Below are 18,038 nucleotides of genomic sequence, written 5' to 3'. Positions count from 1 at the left end.
GGCAGGTAATCAAAGAAACAGGGAACAGGTGTGACAAGGAACAGGTGAAACAAATGCAAAGGCTGAGGATGGGTGAAAGGACTGAAACAGAAAACACAAACTAAGCAAGAGAATAAATCAGAGGAGGAAATAAAGAACTAGAATAACTATGAACTAAAGTAAACAGAGAAACTAGAGGGGAACATAGAAACAATAACTTAAGAAATAACCAAAGAGCCATAAGGAGAATCAAAATTACAAAATAAACCAACAAGTCCAGTCCAGTCAATACAAAATCAGAATAACTTTAAATAATTAATTCTAAATGTTTCATTTGCCATCCCTATTTTAGTAAAACAATATTTGAGAAAATATCATTTGTTAGATTAGAAAACAATAATCTTTTGGACAAGTGATTTCAATGTTTTAAATAGCCAACACATCGAGTAATAGACTACTAAAATGGCATAGGGAAACATCTATGGACTCTCATAAGATGCCGACAAGTTAGATGTAAACATTTGACCTGCCTGGCGCTAGAATTAGCTCTTAGTGAATTTAGCTAACAATGGAAAGCTTTTCGCTCGATCATGACGTCTTTAAAGTCGAACATGTACTTCTAACTACCATTATTGTAGCACTCAAAATAGTTCAACCTGTAGAACCATGCACAAAGCGAAACATCATGAAATTAACAATATTTAGTTTGTTTCATCCTAAACAAATTTTCTCTGCCCACCTCTTACATTAACTGTTCCGAAGAAGGAGGACGGGAGATCCAAAGGATGCTGCCGTGTGTTGGGCACGAGAAGAGGAACCAGACAGTAGCCGCAGATCATCATCCTGTATTTTCTGTAAAAGGTTACTTTAGATTCAGAAGAGCCATACTAAATGAAGGGTTTAGAATAAGAAGATAAAAAGCCCAAACACTCAAACCCTTACTGACAACAGGAGAAACATCTGTTGTGCTTGTATTGAGAATGATCCCATTCAGGTGCAAAAACAGACCATAATCCCATGTGTTGTTGAAATCTTATATTACTGCTTGATTTTGTTGCACTTGGGTCCCTTCTGGATTCTGTAAACGACTGTAGTGTAAATTAAGTTTCCATAAAATGCTAATTTTAATGTTTTTATTGTGCATGCTTGAATAAATTCAAATTGTTTAAACTTCTATCAAATTGAGAAGTTTTAGGGACACAACTAAATAATTCCATTTAGAAAAGGTTTCAGTTAATTTTGTCTTGTGCAGTGCAATGCAGGAATTAGCATATTGTAGACACAATGAGCCTAAACATTCATTCTTCCTGGTTAATTTCAAATTCCACCACTACCAGCAGCTGGGAGGAAAGTGGTAGTAGGTTCTAGCTTTAAAACCAGTTCAGTACTGATGAGTTATTCATTCCTTTTTTATTCCTGCCCAAACGTCCCATCTTGAAAGTGCAACATAAGGCGACTCTGGGACTCTCAGGAGGGGAGGGCAGGCCACCACCACAGAGGGAGGAGGAGGAGGAGGAGGAAGGAGGGAGGGAGGGAGAGGGTTGAGTAGACGCGGCTGTGACAAAAAGCCGATTACAGAAGGCCACCGAGTCCTCTGTGGCAATTTCCATCCGCTCTCTCCTGGTCATTCGAGAGGAGGACACAGCTGCAGCTGAAGTTTGTGGGTTTTCAAGGAGCAGGATTCATTCATCATAAAAAGTTTTACAGGGAGGCGGCAACTTTTCTATACGGGTTTTTTCCCACTTTGAGGCTTTCACGTTCCTTGCAGCAATCTCCTGTCATGTTACATCAGGAACCTATTAATAATTAAATTTAACAAATTATCAGAAAGTAAATGAAACATTTAGGTCTCATGACAAATTAAACGAAAACTACACAACGTTCAACGTTTTTCCAGTTTAAGTGAAAATTACCCAGAAATGAAAAGTCCTACTAGGAGTATAGATGATCAGAGAAGAACTGGAGAAAGCCCAGCTCACAAACCGGAGATTCCCAGGTACCGCAGCTGGAGCAGCCTCCGCTTCTCCAGATGGAGAAGCAGCTCCCAGAGGACAACCCCTCCAGGCACCCCCTCTCCAAAGACAGAAAAGAGAAGTGATGTTTCAAGGACTCTCTTCTCCCTGGTCAAGACCCACAATGATGACTATACAGCAGACCCAGATGGCATCCTGGATGTGGACGGAGAGGCCGAAGGAGGCCTGGATGATCTCATTCAGGATCAGTCCACATACTTCCAGAAGCAGTTTGGCTCCATGCTTCAGCCTGGCGTCAACAAGTTCTCCCTGCGCATGTTCGGCAGTCACAAAGGAGTTGCAGCAGAACAGGAAAGGGTCAAGAGCTTTGGAGTTTGGATCATTCACCCCTACAGTGATTTCAGGTAATCTTGAGTTTGGGTGATCAAGATCCTGTTTCAAGCTAGAAAGTGATATTTCAGTGATGCTCCTGGGAAAAAAGAAATCTGTGTTGTTTAGAATCTCTAAATTTGTCATAATTTTGAATCCAGCCCCCTAAACAGCTTGTGGCATCCTATACTCCAAGGACATTAGCTGATGTCATAGTTCGTAGTACATGATAAGGCGATGAAGGGATCTGATTAATGATACAGTATTTAGGGCAAGATCAAGTGCATTAATCATGCAGCTCTACCGTGACTCAATTTTTTCCAATTCCTAAGGAGAAGAGGACTCTTTTTATTGACCCTGAACATTTTAACTGAACATTTGATATTCTTTTATTCATGCTCAGCATTACTTTAGGAAAATGTTGGATCGTTAAGCTTTTGAGCACATCATCTTAACGGTGAATCCCGAGCAGCCTCTGTGTGAGGTCATTGACAATAGCCAGCATCAGATTTGAAAATTTTTTAACCATCAGGCCTATGCCAGGCAGGCAGGATAAACCCACACATGGGGATTAATGGCCATAAGAATCCCTATAATTCCCATCTTGCTCTATTATGCAATAATACACAGACAGCTGAGGGGGAGATTACAGAGAGCCTACTTTCCTTAGACCTTATGGTCCAGCTTCCTCCTTTGTAATGGACCAGTTGGAATGGCACTGCTTTAGTTTACAGTTTAGGTTTTAAGGACACATGAGTTCATCTTAAATTATCCAATGAATGTTTGAAAATTTGACGCCACCTTGCAAAAATGTTTATACCTTTGGTACTTTCCCATAATTTGTAATAAATGTAGCGATACTTCAGTGTATTTGATTTGGATTTTTTTATTACCGACCTGCATAAAATTAAGCATAATTGTAAAGTGGAAGGGGAATAAGACATGGTTTTGAATTTTTTAAATAAAAATCAGAAAACTGTGGTTTGCATTTTGCCTCTTTATATCTGATACTAATTAATAAAATCCATTACAATAAATTGTCTTGAGAAGTCACCTAATTAGTAAACAGAGTTAATGTGTGTAATTTAATCTCAGCAAAAATCAAGCGGTTCTGTGAAGGCCGCAGAGGTTAGTTAAAGAACAAACAGCATCAGACCGAGGACACACCACCAGAAAAGAGGACAAATTTATAGCAGTTTTAGGAAATAAAACAATATCCCAAGCCCCAAATATCTCAGAGATTACACAACCCAACCCATCACCTAAAATTGGAGTATGGCCCAGCTACAAACCTCGTCATTCACCTAAAAACACCAGACCAGGCAAGGAGAGGAACAGCCAAGAAGCCCATGGTAACTTTGGAGAAGTTGCAGACATCCACAGCTCAGGTGGGAGAATTTGTCAATATGGCAGCTATTAGTTGACTCTAACCTGTTAGAGGCTGAGAACAACTTGAGACTGGGGTGAAGGTTCACCTTGAACCTGAACCTAAACCTAAACATACCAGACCTACAAAGGAATAGTTTAGATCAGATCATATGCTAGAATAGCTTTGTCAAAGTCCAGAATGCACACATTTATTTCCATTTAAAATATTTTCTAAAACCATGAGTTATTTAAATTCATGTCTCAATTATGCACTAATTTATATTGGTCTATCACTTAAAATCCCCCAAAACTACATTGATATTTTACCAAATAATGTGACAAAATGTGCTTGCACTTTGCAAGGCGCTGTAACCTAATATATGTTGCTAATGATACCTCGGTGCTGCATTTTTCACAATATAAACCATTACAAGCTTGTCTAAAAGCTTTTTCTGCAGCTTAAACTACTCTTGCACACTAAGCTTGAATAAATGTGTACACCAAGTCCATGTCGACAGCTGTAAAACCCTCCAGAGTCATTGGTGCAGTTATTAGCAGCAGGAAGTAGCCACTAATCTGTTGTAACATAAGTGGTCATGTAAACCAGTGGCTTGACATGGAGGACATTGAAGGAGAAATAAATGCTAAAGAAAATGAAAATCTCAGCACATTCTTTATCTCCTCGTGGACTGATTTAAGAAGCAGAGGCGTTTTCTCATTGCTGCAATCAAAATGAGTTCAACTGATATTCTGTTATTGTGTCAGAGTAATGAAAGAGTGACAGAGGGCCAGTAAAGTAATCTGCACTTTATGTAAACAATCTGTAAGGAAATCCAAACCGAGCCCTTGGTGCATAACGAGACACTGGAGACATATAGGCCAGTGGAATGTGTTTGACATGAATAGAGAGGGAAGCTACAAGGTTCAGTGTCCACACATCACAAGGCAGACATTTCCACTGGGAGTGATACGTTCTTTTGTTCATTGCCTTGTTTAACATATATAGATCCCTATGAGGCAAGCAGTATTCATTTTTAATGGGAGGGGTTCCTCTAGTGACAGAAACTGTTTGGAGAATAGGGTTGAGTCTCTGAATGGGACGCCGCCCTCTCAGTGGACTGACTTTCATGGCCATTGGTATCTGGTTCAAACCATAAAACTATCAATTAAATCTACAGGTTTAACAGATAAATTAGACCTTCTAACATGTGGGGATATTCCATCTCAGCATATGACTGTAAGTTAAAAAATCTACACAGAATGGACTTAGACCTGATGCTTTCTTTTTGTTTAAGTTTTTTTTGCAGCACTAGTGGTCTTTATTTTTTGACAGTAGATAAACAGGAAAGGGGAATGGAGAGAGAGGGGAAGACATGCAGCAAATGTCACCAGGGCCAGGGGTCAAACCTGGGACAGCCGTGTCGAGGACTAAGGCCTCCGTATATGGTTTGCGTGTTTAATCCCCTTAACCACCAGCGCTGCGCCCAGACCTGATGCTTTCTGATTGTAGTTTCTTCCAATCTTGGGGGGATGGATGGGTATAGGTCCAGTATCAAGTGTTTCTAATCATGTTCTGCAGGGTTCGGTCAGGTCAGGTAGTTTCAGGTTCGGTTTCCTCTTTGCTTTGCCAAAGATTTGTCCGAAACGTTTTAGTATTTTCTTGATTTTTTATTTAGGGCTTTAGCTCTTAAACTGTAATACCACACGGTCCCCATGTTGCACCACTGGGAAAAAAATATATTAACTTTTTATAATTAAAATCTGCGTAAATATTTGTAATATTTAAAAGTTGTATGTGGCACCAATACAACAATTAATCTATGAATTGTTTGTTAGGTAATAACATGGTTCCTATGCAGTCTGGAAAAGTTTGCAAAAGTGTGACATTCTCTGGGTCTGGATAAGTATGGAAACAGCAAGTAGTGGATGGATAAACGTCCATCCATCTGTCCATCAATCCATCCATCTATCCATCCGTCCACGTACAGTGTAGAATATTTCAGGAACCTGTTTAGAAACTGGTGTAGACAGCACTGAACATCTTTAGAAAGCTTAACAGAGTGAGGAAATGTGATTCAAATATTTAAAAATCTGTTGTCAGATGTTGTGTGATGAAAGGAATACGACACATGGTGACGTTCATGTAATTAATACATCAGACCATCTTCTTTTTAAAGACGCAGTGCAACCAACCATGCATATCTGAGGAACAAGTCAGTTGTCCTACAGCTGCTGCACAATAACAATGACTTGTTGACTGACTGAACATTTAGGTACAGAATCATTTCTGGATTTGTACCTTTATAAACAACATTAAAGGTCAACAGAGAGGTCTTTCATAATTGGTTTTCACTCTAACATCTGTCATCAATTGTTAGAAGCTGAAAACATCCAGAATCTGATTACCAATGCAGGCAGAACTGAAGTAGTGATGTATTTTTACTGAATTCAAAGTTAAATGTGTTGCAGATGTGGTGACCACATTGCTGTAGACAAAGAGAGGAACATTTTTGTAAAATGGTAAATAAATAAATCATATGCCTCCTGGTTGGCTCTAATACATGTCAAATCCTCTTTTGCCACACAAGCAGAGTTTGTTCACAATCAGAATGTTTCATAGGTAATCTCATCAGATAATCATATATCTAACCCAACTACTCTCCTGTTTCATGAAGGTTTTACTGGGATATTGTGATGCTCCTTCTGATGATGGGTAATCTGGTCATCCTACCTTGGGGAATAACCTTCTTTGAGGACCAAAACACCTTGCCCTGGATCATCTTCAATTTCCTGTCCGACACCCTCTTCCTCATGGATCTGGTTTTCAACTTTCGTACGGGTATCCCGGGAGAGGACAGCCATATAATTCTGGACCCCAAAGAGATCCGGATGCATTACCTCCGCACCTGGTTCCTAGTAGACTTCATCTCCTCCATCCCTGTCGACTACATCTTTCTAATCGTTGACCTGGAGTCCCGCCACGAGTCGTCTGATGTGTACAGAACCGCCCGCGCTCTCCGGATCGTGCGTTTCACCAAGATTCTCAGCCTGCTGCGTCTTCTGCGGCTCTCACGTCTCATCCGATACATCCATCAGTGGGAAGAGGTAAAGGGATTGGTCAAAAAGCAAAACTGCAGCCTTGGTTTGTATTGTTTCCTCAGTTTTGAATGTCATGTTTTCAGCCACTGACTCAAGGAGCCTTGCGATCACTGCTGCTCCTCTTTTTTTGATCTACCTCAAGGGTCAATCTTAGGACTTCTTTTCTTTTCTCTGAACCTGATTCTGTTTGAGTCTATTTTGAGGAAATGTGGAAGAGTCTCCCCATCGCTAACCTGATGACTGTGAGATTTACATGTTGCTAATTCCAAAAACCCACCTTCTGCTGAGCCCTTCCTGCTGTGTCTAGCATGTAGACTGAGCCACCTAGACCCAGCAGGGTTTGTTTTATTAAATGTAATGAAAACAGAGGCTTTTGGGTTTTGTGTTCAGCTTTAACAGAATCTCTGTGACACCATCAAACTGGCTTCTCTAAAACCATACATTAAATAATCTGTTACTAATTTAGGTGTTATAAAATAGTAAACGTTTTTTTTTAGAGATATTTCCACGTACTAATTAATTGAAGCCAGTTTTGTCAATGCAAGATCTTGAGAAAATTATTCGTGTACTCATCTCTGCCAGTCTTGACTATTGAATACTTGACCGTTTACTGGACTTTGTCAAGCCTCTCTATCATGTTTACAGCTATTGAAAAGTGAGGCTTCTGCCTGGAATTGGCATCTTTTCTATTGTTTCTCTACTTGTTCCTGCTAAGTTGGGGAATATATTGTAAAATACTCATGCTGACTTTTAAATATCTGAGTGGCCAGCTCCTCAGTATCGGTCTGTCCTGCCTTTCAGTCATGGGTGCGAAGATCAGCTGACCAGTTGTTCTGCCTAAAGAACAAGGCTAGAACTTAGAGGAAATTGAGCATTTTCAGCTTTTCTGGCGTAACTTTGGAAAAAGTTGTCTTTATATATCAGACCGGCAACTTTGCCATCAGTTTTTAAATTGGTTTTAATTTTCCGATGGCCTTCTATAAGCTGTTTCACTTGCTGTGTTCTAATGTCGTAATGTTATTTTTCTCTTTTTAACTCACATTTATATTTTGTGATTTGTTTCTGTCTTGCTTTTGATATGTTGTTAATTATAGCACTTTGATTAACTTGGTGTCATTTTAAATGTACTTTACAAATAAACTGAACTTAAACCTAATCTAACTTCTTCTCCAACAGATGTTTCACATGACTTACGACCTGGCCAGTGCTGTGGTGCGTATTGTCAACTTGATTGGTATGATGCTGCTGTTGTGCCACTGGGATGGCTGCCTGACCTTCATGGTTCCCATGCTGCAAGACTTTCCTCCAGACTGTTGGGTATCTAGAAACAACATGGCGGTGAGTCCAGGCTGACCTTAAACCTCTAACCTCAAAGGGTTAGTTTGACGTGTTCATTAAAATAAACAGGTAATGATAGTATATTTACAACATAAATCCAATCACGCCAGGAAACATCCTTCAATGCATTTAAACTCCTTACCTGGCCTTCTTGTTTTCTGCCTTCTATTACCTAATATGTTGCAGTGTTCATTTTGCCAGCTAAGTTAAATTAAGTTTTAGTCTTTTAAGTAAAATCAGGCTTATTTTTTGTCACATTAGACATTCTTATGTCATTTTAGTTTTATTCATCAAAATTTCCTGTGGAAATGCAAATTATTATAAGGCAGATTGAAAGTTTTGAGAATTTATCAATGTGCGGGGAACTTTACAGACCATATTTGTTCAGGCAGAAAATCCAGAATGTTTGCAAAGCTGTTTTAACATGTTGAATTAACCTAATCTAACATGAGTCTTTTGGCTTGCTTTAACAAACTCTCATTTTTACCATTTTTAAATTCATCTATCAGATATCACTCATGCGTGTTGTCTTTCTGATGAAAATGACATCCTTAATATGTTTCAAAAACATACAAAGTCCTTTGAAGTATATCGATATTTTTTCTTTCAAAGAATCAGAAAATCTGTACATGTCCACTTCTTTGAAACCCTCCAAACACTTGACATCCATGGAAAGCTCTTTACCCCTATTTGCTTTGGGCAGCCAGGTTCTTGCCCCGAAGAACATTTTAAAATTGCATGTTTCTAGCCAATTTGTCAGGTCTAAATTCAGCCAATCTTGGTTTTACTCTAACAAGCTATTTAGCCAGCAAAACAAGCCTTAATGGAGGCCCTTTCCTTTGACTTTAGATTAAAGGCGTTGTAATTTTCTTCCCCTTTCACCATAATTTTGAGGAGCATTGTATTTTATTTTGACGCTTTTTGAAAACTCTAAGGAATTTTTAATTATTTACAAAAATACACAGAGAGAGCGTTGAAGAGAAGTAGGAGGGTCTCAGTATCAATTTAAATCAACTTTAAGCAATATTTACCCCTATAAACATCTGTTGCCCGTACACGCTAATGTGCAAAGTGTTTACCTACTTCTAATTTCTTTACATTTGGCTTTCAAGAAGGTAGAACGTTTTTATAATCTTTAAAAGTGGCCTTGATTAATAGTTCTTGAGGCTTTCTGGAGGTTGTTTTTTCTCCTATAACTGTGAAGTCCTTGTACTTGACCATAAAAAACTACTTTGCAGTACCAGAGTGTGCTTAAAAAGGAAGAAGATGGACCAATGTAGGGTAGAAGCAAATGTATCAGGCTTCAACACTATCAGGAGTGGATCCTGAAAGTAAAATCTTTTACAAATAGGGAAGGAGATCAACCAAAGACCTGGTATGGACCTAAAAGTTGCCTCATGCTTCAGTTGATCTTTTACTGTATGCAAGGTTGTCACCTGTTTTGTATATCTTTGGGTGTGTTTGTGTTAAGTTACTATAAAATACTATTGTGTGTACATCAAACATGCATTATATTCGTCTTGCATGCAACTACAGAAATTAGAAAAAATTATATCTTGTCTGACATAGCTGGATCATCTCTTAGGTTTAGGGGACTTGTGTGCTTGAATGATTTCTGAAATGTTCAGGTATTGGACTGAAATAAGTGAAAAAGTAACCCAAGACTATCAGATAGCCTGAAGAAATATCAGTCTGTTTTTCTTGTAAGTAAATCATAGAAGAAATGAAATGTAACTCAAGATTTATCCACAGTGTTGCATTAACTTGTATTCCTTAGCTTATTTACTCTCCATACGACTTGATTTGATCATTTCAGCTTGTCTTTTTTTCCCTTTCTCCTCTTCAGAACGCCACCTGGCACATACAGTACTCCTACGCCCTGTTCATGGCCATGAGTCACATGTTATGTATAGGATACGGCGCTAACCCTCCAGAGGGCATGACCGATGTTTGGCTTACCATGATCAGCATGGTTGTTGGGGCCACCTGCTATGCCATGTTCCTGGGTCATGCAACCAACCTGGTACAATCTTTGGATGCATCCCATCGCCAGTATCAGGAGAAGGTAATCACCATGTTTTGTGGATAATATGTTCCAGGATCATCACGTGGACGGTAATGTTCCCTCTGGCTTTGAGTTTTAATATCACAGCCATGTGATAAACCAGAGGGCTGCTTACATCTTCAAACTTTACTCAGGGAGACAGCGGTACATATAATATGTCTATTATCTAATGGATTTTGCAGCATCAATGTGACCTTTTTCCTGGGGATTTTCACCTGCCAAAGCCAAGCAGATGATAACAAATGATGGGACCTTTCTATTGGATCACTGTCTGCTGATGGCAGTTGCAAATTATTTTATAATCCTATTAGAATGGGAGAAAAAAACAAACAAAACAAATGGAATAATTTTAATTACAGTGATCTAATTCAGCAAACGCATGGCAGTAAACGTGACCCACAACACCTGACATAAGTGCCATAAAACCTTGACTGGATCATCATGAAGGTCGAGTAACAATATATTTTGTGGGATTTTTGCAGTACAAGCAGGTGGAACAGTACATGTCGTTTCATAAACTGCCAGCAGATGTAAGGCAGAGGATTCATGATTACTACGAGCAAAGATTCCAAGGCAAGATGTTTGATGAGGACAGCATACTGGGAGAACTCAGCGATCCACTGAAGGAGGTATGTTATTCTTCAAACACGTACCTTTGACTGTGCTTTATCTCCTGTATTGGGAATAGCTGTAGATTGGAGTAGATTTTTACAATGAAACCAGTATAAAATCAAAGATAATTTCTTCAGATATCTTCAGAGGTTGTATTATACTCCTTTAAAAGATATTTTTATTTGTACACCAACACATTTGAAGAAAAAACTCACTTTTCTGATGATTTATCATGCAGTGGGATTAATATTTGCCTTTATCTTTCCATGTCTTTCTCACTTGTGAATTCTCCAGATGAAACAGTCCCCATTTTCCCTTCAAACATTTTAAGGTGTTTTATAGACTTATGGGAGCTCTGGGAGTGTGGTTTTTACTTGAGGTTTGGGAGGTATCCTGGACTACCCCCAAATTATTGTCAGATCCAAAAATGCAAGAAACATGCGAAATATGTAACCGTAGAATTTGAATAATTTGCACTTCCTTAAAGTTGTGCCAGTTTACAAAGAATCAGTACTGCTCTACTAACCAAATGTTAGAAACAGAGTAGATTAAATTGGTGTTTTCGATGGCTGCGACCGGAATGATAAATCAGTTTTTGTTTTAAACTGCTAGATGTTGAGATAGGGCCAACAAGCAGTTGCGACCTAGCGAAGAACCTGTAAAGAAACAATAAATTATCATTTGTTGAGAATGGGACAAACAAGACAAATCAGTTAAACCAGGTTTTTAAAAACAGAGCCAGGGTTGCAATTATCTCTGTTATTGAGATTAAACCCAGTTTTGGAATTCAAAAGTAAAACAAATTGCAAACTATTCAATATTGGATTTGTCACGCCTGTCTTTGCAGCATTTATAGACATATTTGAACCACTTTTAACAATATATATCCAGTCTTTAAAAAAAAGGAAATACTACGTCAGCCTATGTGTTTTTCTGAAACATCTGGACATATGGATATTTTTATATCAATTTTAACAATACTGAGATTTTTAAGTAATATAATTAAACAAGAAAAACTGAAAAAAAGACCTTTTAAAATTTCTGTGAAATGTAGTGTAGAAAATGCGATTCGGTTAAGGAATAGGACCCCCTCACATTCCCATAAAGATGCTAAACTTACTCACAGGTATATCACCCAATGGGGATATGATTAGAACTCTGCTAATTAGCATTTTGAAGAAAATTAGCTCTGTTAAACCTGAGACATTTCGTTTGGTGTACCACTAACTGTTGAAGAGATAGTTAACACTATGGTAAGATCAAAAGAGCTCTGAGGCCTTCAGTGGGAAGCTTGTAATATCTTATGAATATAATTAGTCTAAGTAGTTAAACGAGGTCTCAAATAAATCTGAAATTCCACTATATGGAAAGTAGTCCACAAGCAACAAACATAAGTGTCCAAAATCCTTAAAATGTCATCATGGGACATACAGCAGGGAACATTTGACATTAAGGTACATGCTTATTTGATCAGAAAGAGACTGGAAAGGTTTAACTTTGACAGAGAATTGCAAGAAAAAAACAATTGGTCTTCAAGAAAAAAATGGCCAAACCAAAGTTTGCCAGAAACAATGTAAACAAACTGAATTATTTGGACACTGGAACAGAAAACATGTTTGGCATAAAATAAATTCACCATTCTAGTAAAGACTGTCATAGCAACTGTGAAGTATGGAGAGGCATGTGTCATGATTTGGGGATGCTTTGCTGCAGCAGGACCTGGTTAGGTCACCATGAATTCAACCATGTATTAGACGGTGCTTGGGGAAAAGCTGAGACCATCTTTAAAAACAGCAGAACTGGACCCACCAATATGACCCAAAACATAGCAGTAAATCCACTAATGACTTTAATGTCATTTGGAGGCTTTGGGGTGACTTGAAACGGGCTGTACATGCAAGAAACTTCTCAAACATCTCACAGCTTAAAGTGAGGAGTGGGGCAAACTTTCCTATAACTGATATCAGAGACTGGAAGATACAGGACGCATCTCACAGAAGTTATGTTAACCAAAGGGAGCAACACTAGTTATTAAGAGGTAAATTGTCTTAACCTTTTCCCTGATTTTGACATTTTTGGTAATATATTTTGTTTTATGAGTAAAATAAAGTCAATTATTGTGTTCATTAAATTCCCTTATTTTCAGAAAATAAATAAAAAATTTAACAATGGTGTGGATTTTTGTCTGTGTCCCACTTTTTTTAACATCACAGCCTATTGATGGAACAATAAACAGATGAAGGAGATTCATCAGTAAAGTTGTTTACACTATGTATATCATGCTATGTATTCGGTCTATCTAAAGATGATTGGTTTTTCAAGCGCTAATGAATTCTATATACTAAGGTGCAGACAGAGTGTCTGCATAAAGTCATTAGTATTGGGTCATTGCTACAAGATTTGTGTAGCACTTAATGCAATTTTATAGCAGCTACACCTAAGTACAGTCCTTAATTGTGGTGCACATGTCCAAAATAGTCCGTGGCCTGTCTTAGCTGGAGGTCACATGATGAGTCCATTAAGTTTCTCAAAATAACCAGCCTCATTTCAGGTGTAAGCTACCTGCTATTTAAGAAACTGAAAAGAGGGGAAGATCACTTAAGCTGAACCATAAACAGTCAGTCAGTTTATTCAACAAATAGTCTATGATGAAGTTAATATTCTATCAGCATGCATTGAAAAAAAATAAAGACATGTTGTCCACTTTATTTATTTCTGTCCGTTTTCTCCCTTTCATGCAGGAGATTGTCAGCTATAACTGCCGTGGCCTCGTCGCCAACATGCCACTCTTTGCCAACACCGACCCTCACTTTGTGACAGTGATCCTCACCAAGCTGCGCTTTGAAGTTTTCCAGCCGGGAGACTTTGTAATCCGAGAAGGAACCCTGGGTCGGAAAATGTATTTCATCCAGCATGGCACCGTCACGATTATCCCGCGTGGCAGTAAGGAGCTCAGGCTCAGTGATGGCTCATACTTTGGGGGTAAATCCTATTCCACCTTATTTAAACTCTATTCAGCCACTTATCAAATTTACGTATGGCCGCCTTTGTTATTCAGATTGTCCTACATTGTCCTACTCTTCTTTTATTTTTTGATGTAATTTCAGTACTAATTTTCCAACTAATCTTTGCTATTTTTATTGCATTTCTAATAGGACAGATCATTTTCTGTCATTGGCTTCATGTCATTCACCACAAACAAATGCCAATTGGCTTTAAATTTAGAAAATGTCACCTTAAAGTAAAAACTCTGTTGGGGTTACAGCTATTATGAGGTCATGAAATATGCATTGCAAAAGCCAGGTTGTTTGTGCTGTTTCTTGCAGTGATTGTAATTCTACAGTCAAGATGTTTTACAGTGTAACTGTTTAGTCTTGTGTTCAGTCTTTATTCTAACTTAATGACTAAACCGAATCTCTTTCTTGGTTCAGAGATCTGCCTGCTAACTCAGGGCCGACGGACTGCCAGCGTGAGGGCCGAAACCTACTGTCGTCTTTATTCGCTGAGCGTGGACGACTTCAACGAGGTCCTGGAGGAGCATCCTCTGATGAGGAGGGCGTTTGAGAGCGTGGCTGTAGAGCGACTGGATCGGGTTTCACGCAGGTCTAGTTACCAGCCTCCAACAGCTGAGTCTGAGTGACTGGCCCTCAATAAAGAGAGAGAGTGCAATGCCAGCCAGAAACATGAAGCACTTTTTTTAATGATCTCCAGAAAATAGCAGAACTGCAGATGTAAAAAGTGCACAGTGATGGACATCCAGAGGGAGACCCAATATGTCGCACTTGGTTGGAACTATATTTTATCACTTGAACATTAAAAATTAATTAAGTTTATGTATAATATTTGTATTTTATTTCTGTTAAAAGTCACGGTATCAGTTACAACCTGAATGGACCTCTGACATGGCTTTTTCTTGTTTTGTGTAAATGAGAGGTATAGATCCACACTGTAAATCTTGCTTAAAACCAACCAGATAATTCAAACATTTGAATTGCATGTGTTTTCGAGCAGAGGCAGGCAGAAAGCATGCACTGGACCTCATTGACTGAATTTACATCTGCCCAGCACTGGTTTGAGACCACCAGATGGTGATGCATCATAAAGCTTTATGACTCTACTGATCCCTAAGATCTGTATGTTGTGTCACATGGAGGTTAATACCGATGGGTGTAGACGATAAGCTCCAGTGATGTAAACTTTTACATCACCCTATCTTATTTGGGTTTGTTAGTATTTATAATTTGTTTCCAACCATAATATGTTTTGAAATGATCACACTCACAAAAAAAACTCTGTTATTACTGTACCACATTTTTAAAGATTAAAGCATTTAAATTCTCCCAAAATATGATTATTCTCAACCGCTCTTTACCCCTAAGAGGGACAGATGCAGACAGAACATTAAGTTATTTAAATTTTTCTCCTCATTGGCATTTAATCGACACTTTGTTTACATGCTTAAGGACACTGTTAATAAGGTTTGTTTAGATTGTGTTTTGGTTAAAGCAGGAATTTACCAGAGTGGTGATAATATTTTAATTTAAACTGTATAAAATTAGATTAAATTTGAGGGATAAATTGTTTTGTACATTTGATGAAAAGAATAAGTTAAGCTGACAGAGATGCTCCCACAAACGTATTTTAGACCTCCTCTGATGTGTTTCTACCAAAATGCCAATATTTGCAATGTAAATATGAATATTTCTGTTCACAAAAATTCAGAAAATCTCTGTGTGTGATTTTTAAGTATATTTAATTAGCATTTTATTGCATGACATAAGTAATTGATACATCAATACTACAAAACTTAATATTTGGTACAGAAACCTTTCTTTGCAATTACAGTTATCAGACGTTTCCTGTAGTTCCTGTAGGTTTGCACACAGCAGCAGGGATTTTGGACCACTCCTCCATACAGATCTACTCCTGAAGGATCCTTCAGGGGACCTTGTGTGCACTGCAGGATTTTAATCCATGGCGGCATAGTGTGTTACTAATGGTCGTTTTTAAAACTCTGGTCCCAGGTCTCTTCTGGTCATTGACTAGGTCCCGCCGTGTAGTTCTGGGCTGATCCCTCACCTTTCTCATGATCATTGATGCCCCACGAGGTGAGATCTGGCAAAAAGCGCCAGACTGAGGGAGATTGACCGTCATCTTGAACTTCTATTTTCTCATAACAGTCCCAACAGTTGATGCCATCTCACCAAACTGCTTGGCTATTTTCCTGTAGCCCATCAAAGCCTTGTGCAGGTCTTCTATTTTATCCCTGATGTCCTTATCCAGCGTTCTGGTCTTGGCCATTGTGGAGAGGTTGGAGTTTGTTTTTGATTGTGTGGACAGGTGTCTTTTATACAGATAATGAGTTCACAAACAGGTGCAGTTAATACAGGTAAGAAGTGGGGAACAGGAGGGCCTCTTAAAGAAGAACTAACAGGCTTGTGAGAGCCGGGATTCCTACTGGTTGTTAGGTGATCAAATACTTATGTCATGCAATAAAATGCTAATTACTTACTTAAAAATTACACAGTGTGATTTTCTGGATTTTTGTTTTAGAATCCATCACTCACAGTTGATAAAAATGAAAGACTTCTACATGCTTTTCAAGTGGGAAAACCTGCAAAATCGGGAGTGCATCAAATACTTGTCCTCACCACTCTACGTATATCTTTAAACCATTGCCTATTGTAAAAACAGTGCAAGCACAAGAAAACATGTCTTTATAACACAGATTGCTGATGATGCGGACACTGGTATACTCTACCGGTCAAAGGTTTTAGAAAAACTTTCTCGTTTAATGGTTTTCTTTATGTTTATGATTATTTACATTGTACATAGATTCTCATTGAACGCATCAAAACACATATGGAATTTTTAGCAAACTAAAACTTTGAAAATGTTTTTTATTTTAGATTTCTTAAAGTAGCCGCCCTTTGCTGTGATGACTGAAGTATTAACATTTGGTCATCTCTCAATGAGGAAGTTCTTTCAAAACTCTTTGAAAACCATTTCAGGTGACCACCTCATGAAGCTCATGGAGAGAATGCTAAGAGCAAAGCAGTAATCAAAGCAAAGAGTGGTTATTTGGAAGAATCTAAAATATAAAAATGTTTTGAGCTATTTCACACCTTTGGTTTACTATATCATTCCACGTGTGTTCATTCACAGTTTTGAAGCCTTTGGTGAGAATCTACAAGGTAAATGGTCATGAAAATAAAGAGACCCATTAAGTATATCTAAAACATTTGACTGGTGGTGTATAAATGGCTTATGATCCAGTGCTAAATCCAAGGGGCATGGGCTTCTGTTACTGAAGGATAATCAATATTTTTAATGGTTTGGATAATTTACATATTAAAAAATTTTGTTGGGCATTTCTTCCGTAGAGTAACTTTGATTGTGTATTGAATGGCAGAAACAGGGATGGCGTTTATGCGAGAATGGACAAACCTTACGCCATTCCTGTTTCATGCAATTCATTTACCTTCTCTGTGGTCTTTCCCTCTACATATTTTCTGGTAGCTCCAAATTGAACTTACTTTGTCCAAGATATCCATCCTTACTCTGCACATGCCTAAACCATCACAGGCACACCTGTCTGATTTTGTCTCGAGGTTATTCAACCCGAGCTGTCTGACAGTCCTGATCATAATGCTTTAGTCAAACTTTTAAAAATTTGCCACATTACAACCACAAACGTTAATATATTTTTAATGAGATTTCACTTCATAGACCAATAGAAATTGTGCATAATTGTAAAGTGGAAGTAAACAGGTTTGCTTGTGGTGTGCCATTTTTATTCAGGCTCTTACTTAGGAGTAAAAGTTGCACGGTTAGATGGTTGTTCTGTCAACAGATTCTCCCACCTGAGCTGTGGATCTCTGCAGCTCCTCTAGAGAAATGATGGTACTGGATACTTTTGTAAGGCATTGGATACAATATTTACTATCACCACTGCCTCAGCATAATCCCTGACCTTTGTCTGACCCTGCCGGCACTCTCTCCTCTACCTCTCCTGTGCACTTGCTCTTTGCTAAATTTTAGTGCAATGTAATTGAAAGACACCGTCTAGTTCAATTTAGCTATAACCAGAGGTGAAAGTGAGCCGGTACGCTCCGGTACTGCGTACCACTAAAAGATTCTGCGCCGGTACACCGTACCGGGACGAGGGAAGAACGGCTGTCTGCTATGAAGCCGTCATCCAGAACCAGTTACGGCTGCAAAAATTCACGATCACA

The 18,038-nt window shown here is 38.5% G+C and overlaps 1 protein-coding gene across 1 annotated transcript; it reads left to right on the top strand.

The window, feature by feature from the left end:
* The first annotated feature begins 1,111 nt into the window (after positions 1–1,111).
* On the top strand, positions 1,112–15,461 carry hcn3 (hyperpolarization activated cyclic nucleotide-gated potassium channel 3). Its single transcript, XM_047384321.1, has 7 exons — positions 1,112–2,356; positions 6,365–6,794; positions 7,965–8,126; positions 9,973–10,191; positions 10,674–10,820; positions 13,545–13,785; positions 14,235–15,461. The coding sequence occupies exons 1-7, from the start codon at positions 1,899–1,901 to the stop codon at positions 14,441–14,443; spliced, it is 1,866 nt and encodes a 621-aa protein (XP_047240277.1). The 5' UTR covers positions 1,112–1,898; the 3' UTR covers positions 14,444–15,461.
* Positions 15,462–18,038: the final 2,577 nt, after the last annotated feature.

This window comes from Girardinichthys multiradiatus, chromosome 13 (assembly GCF_021462225.1).
Source record: "Girardinichthys multiradiatus isolate DD_20200921_A chromosome 13, DD_fGirMul_XY1, whole genome shotgun sequence".
Taxonomy (NCBI): Eukaryota; Metazoa; Chordata; class Actinopteri; order Cyprinodontiformes; family Goodeidae; genus Girardinichthys; species Girardinichthys multiradiatus.
Note: the sequence above shows the minus strand (reverse complement) of the source record. Positions and strands in the feature narration are given on the sequence as shown.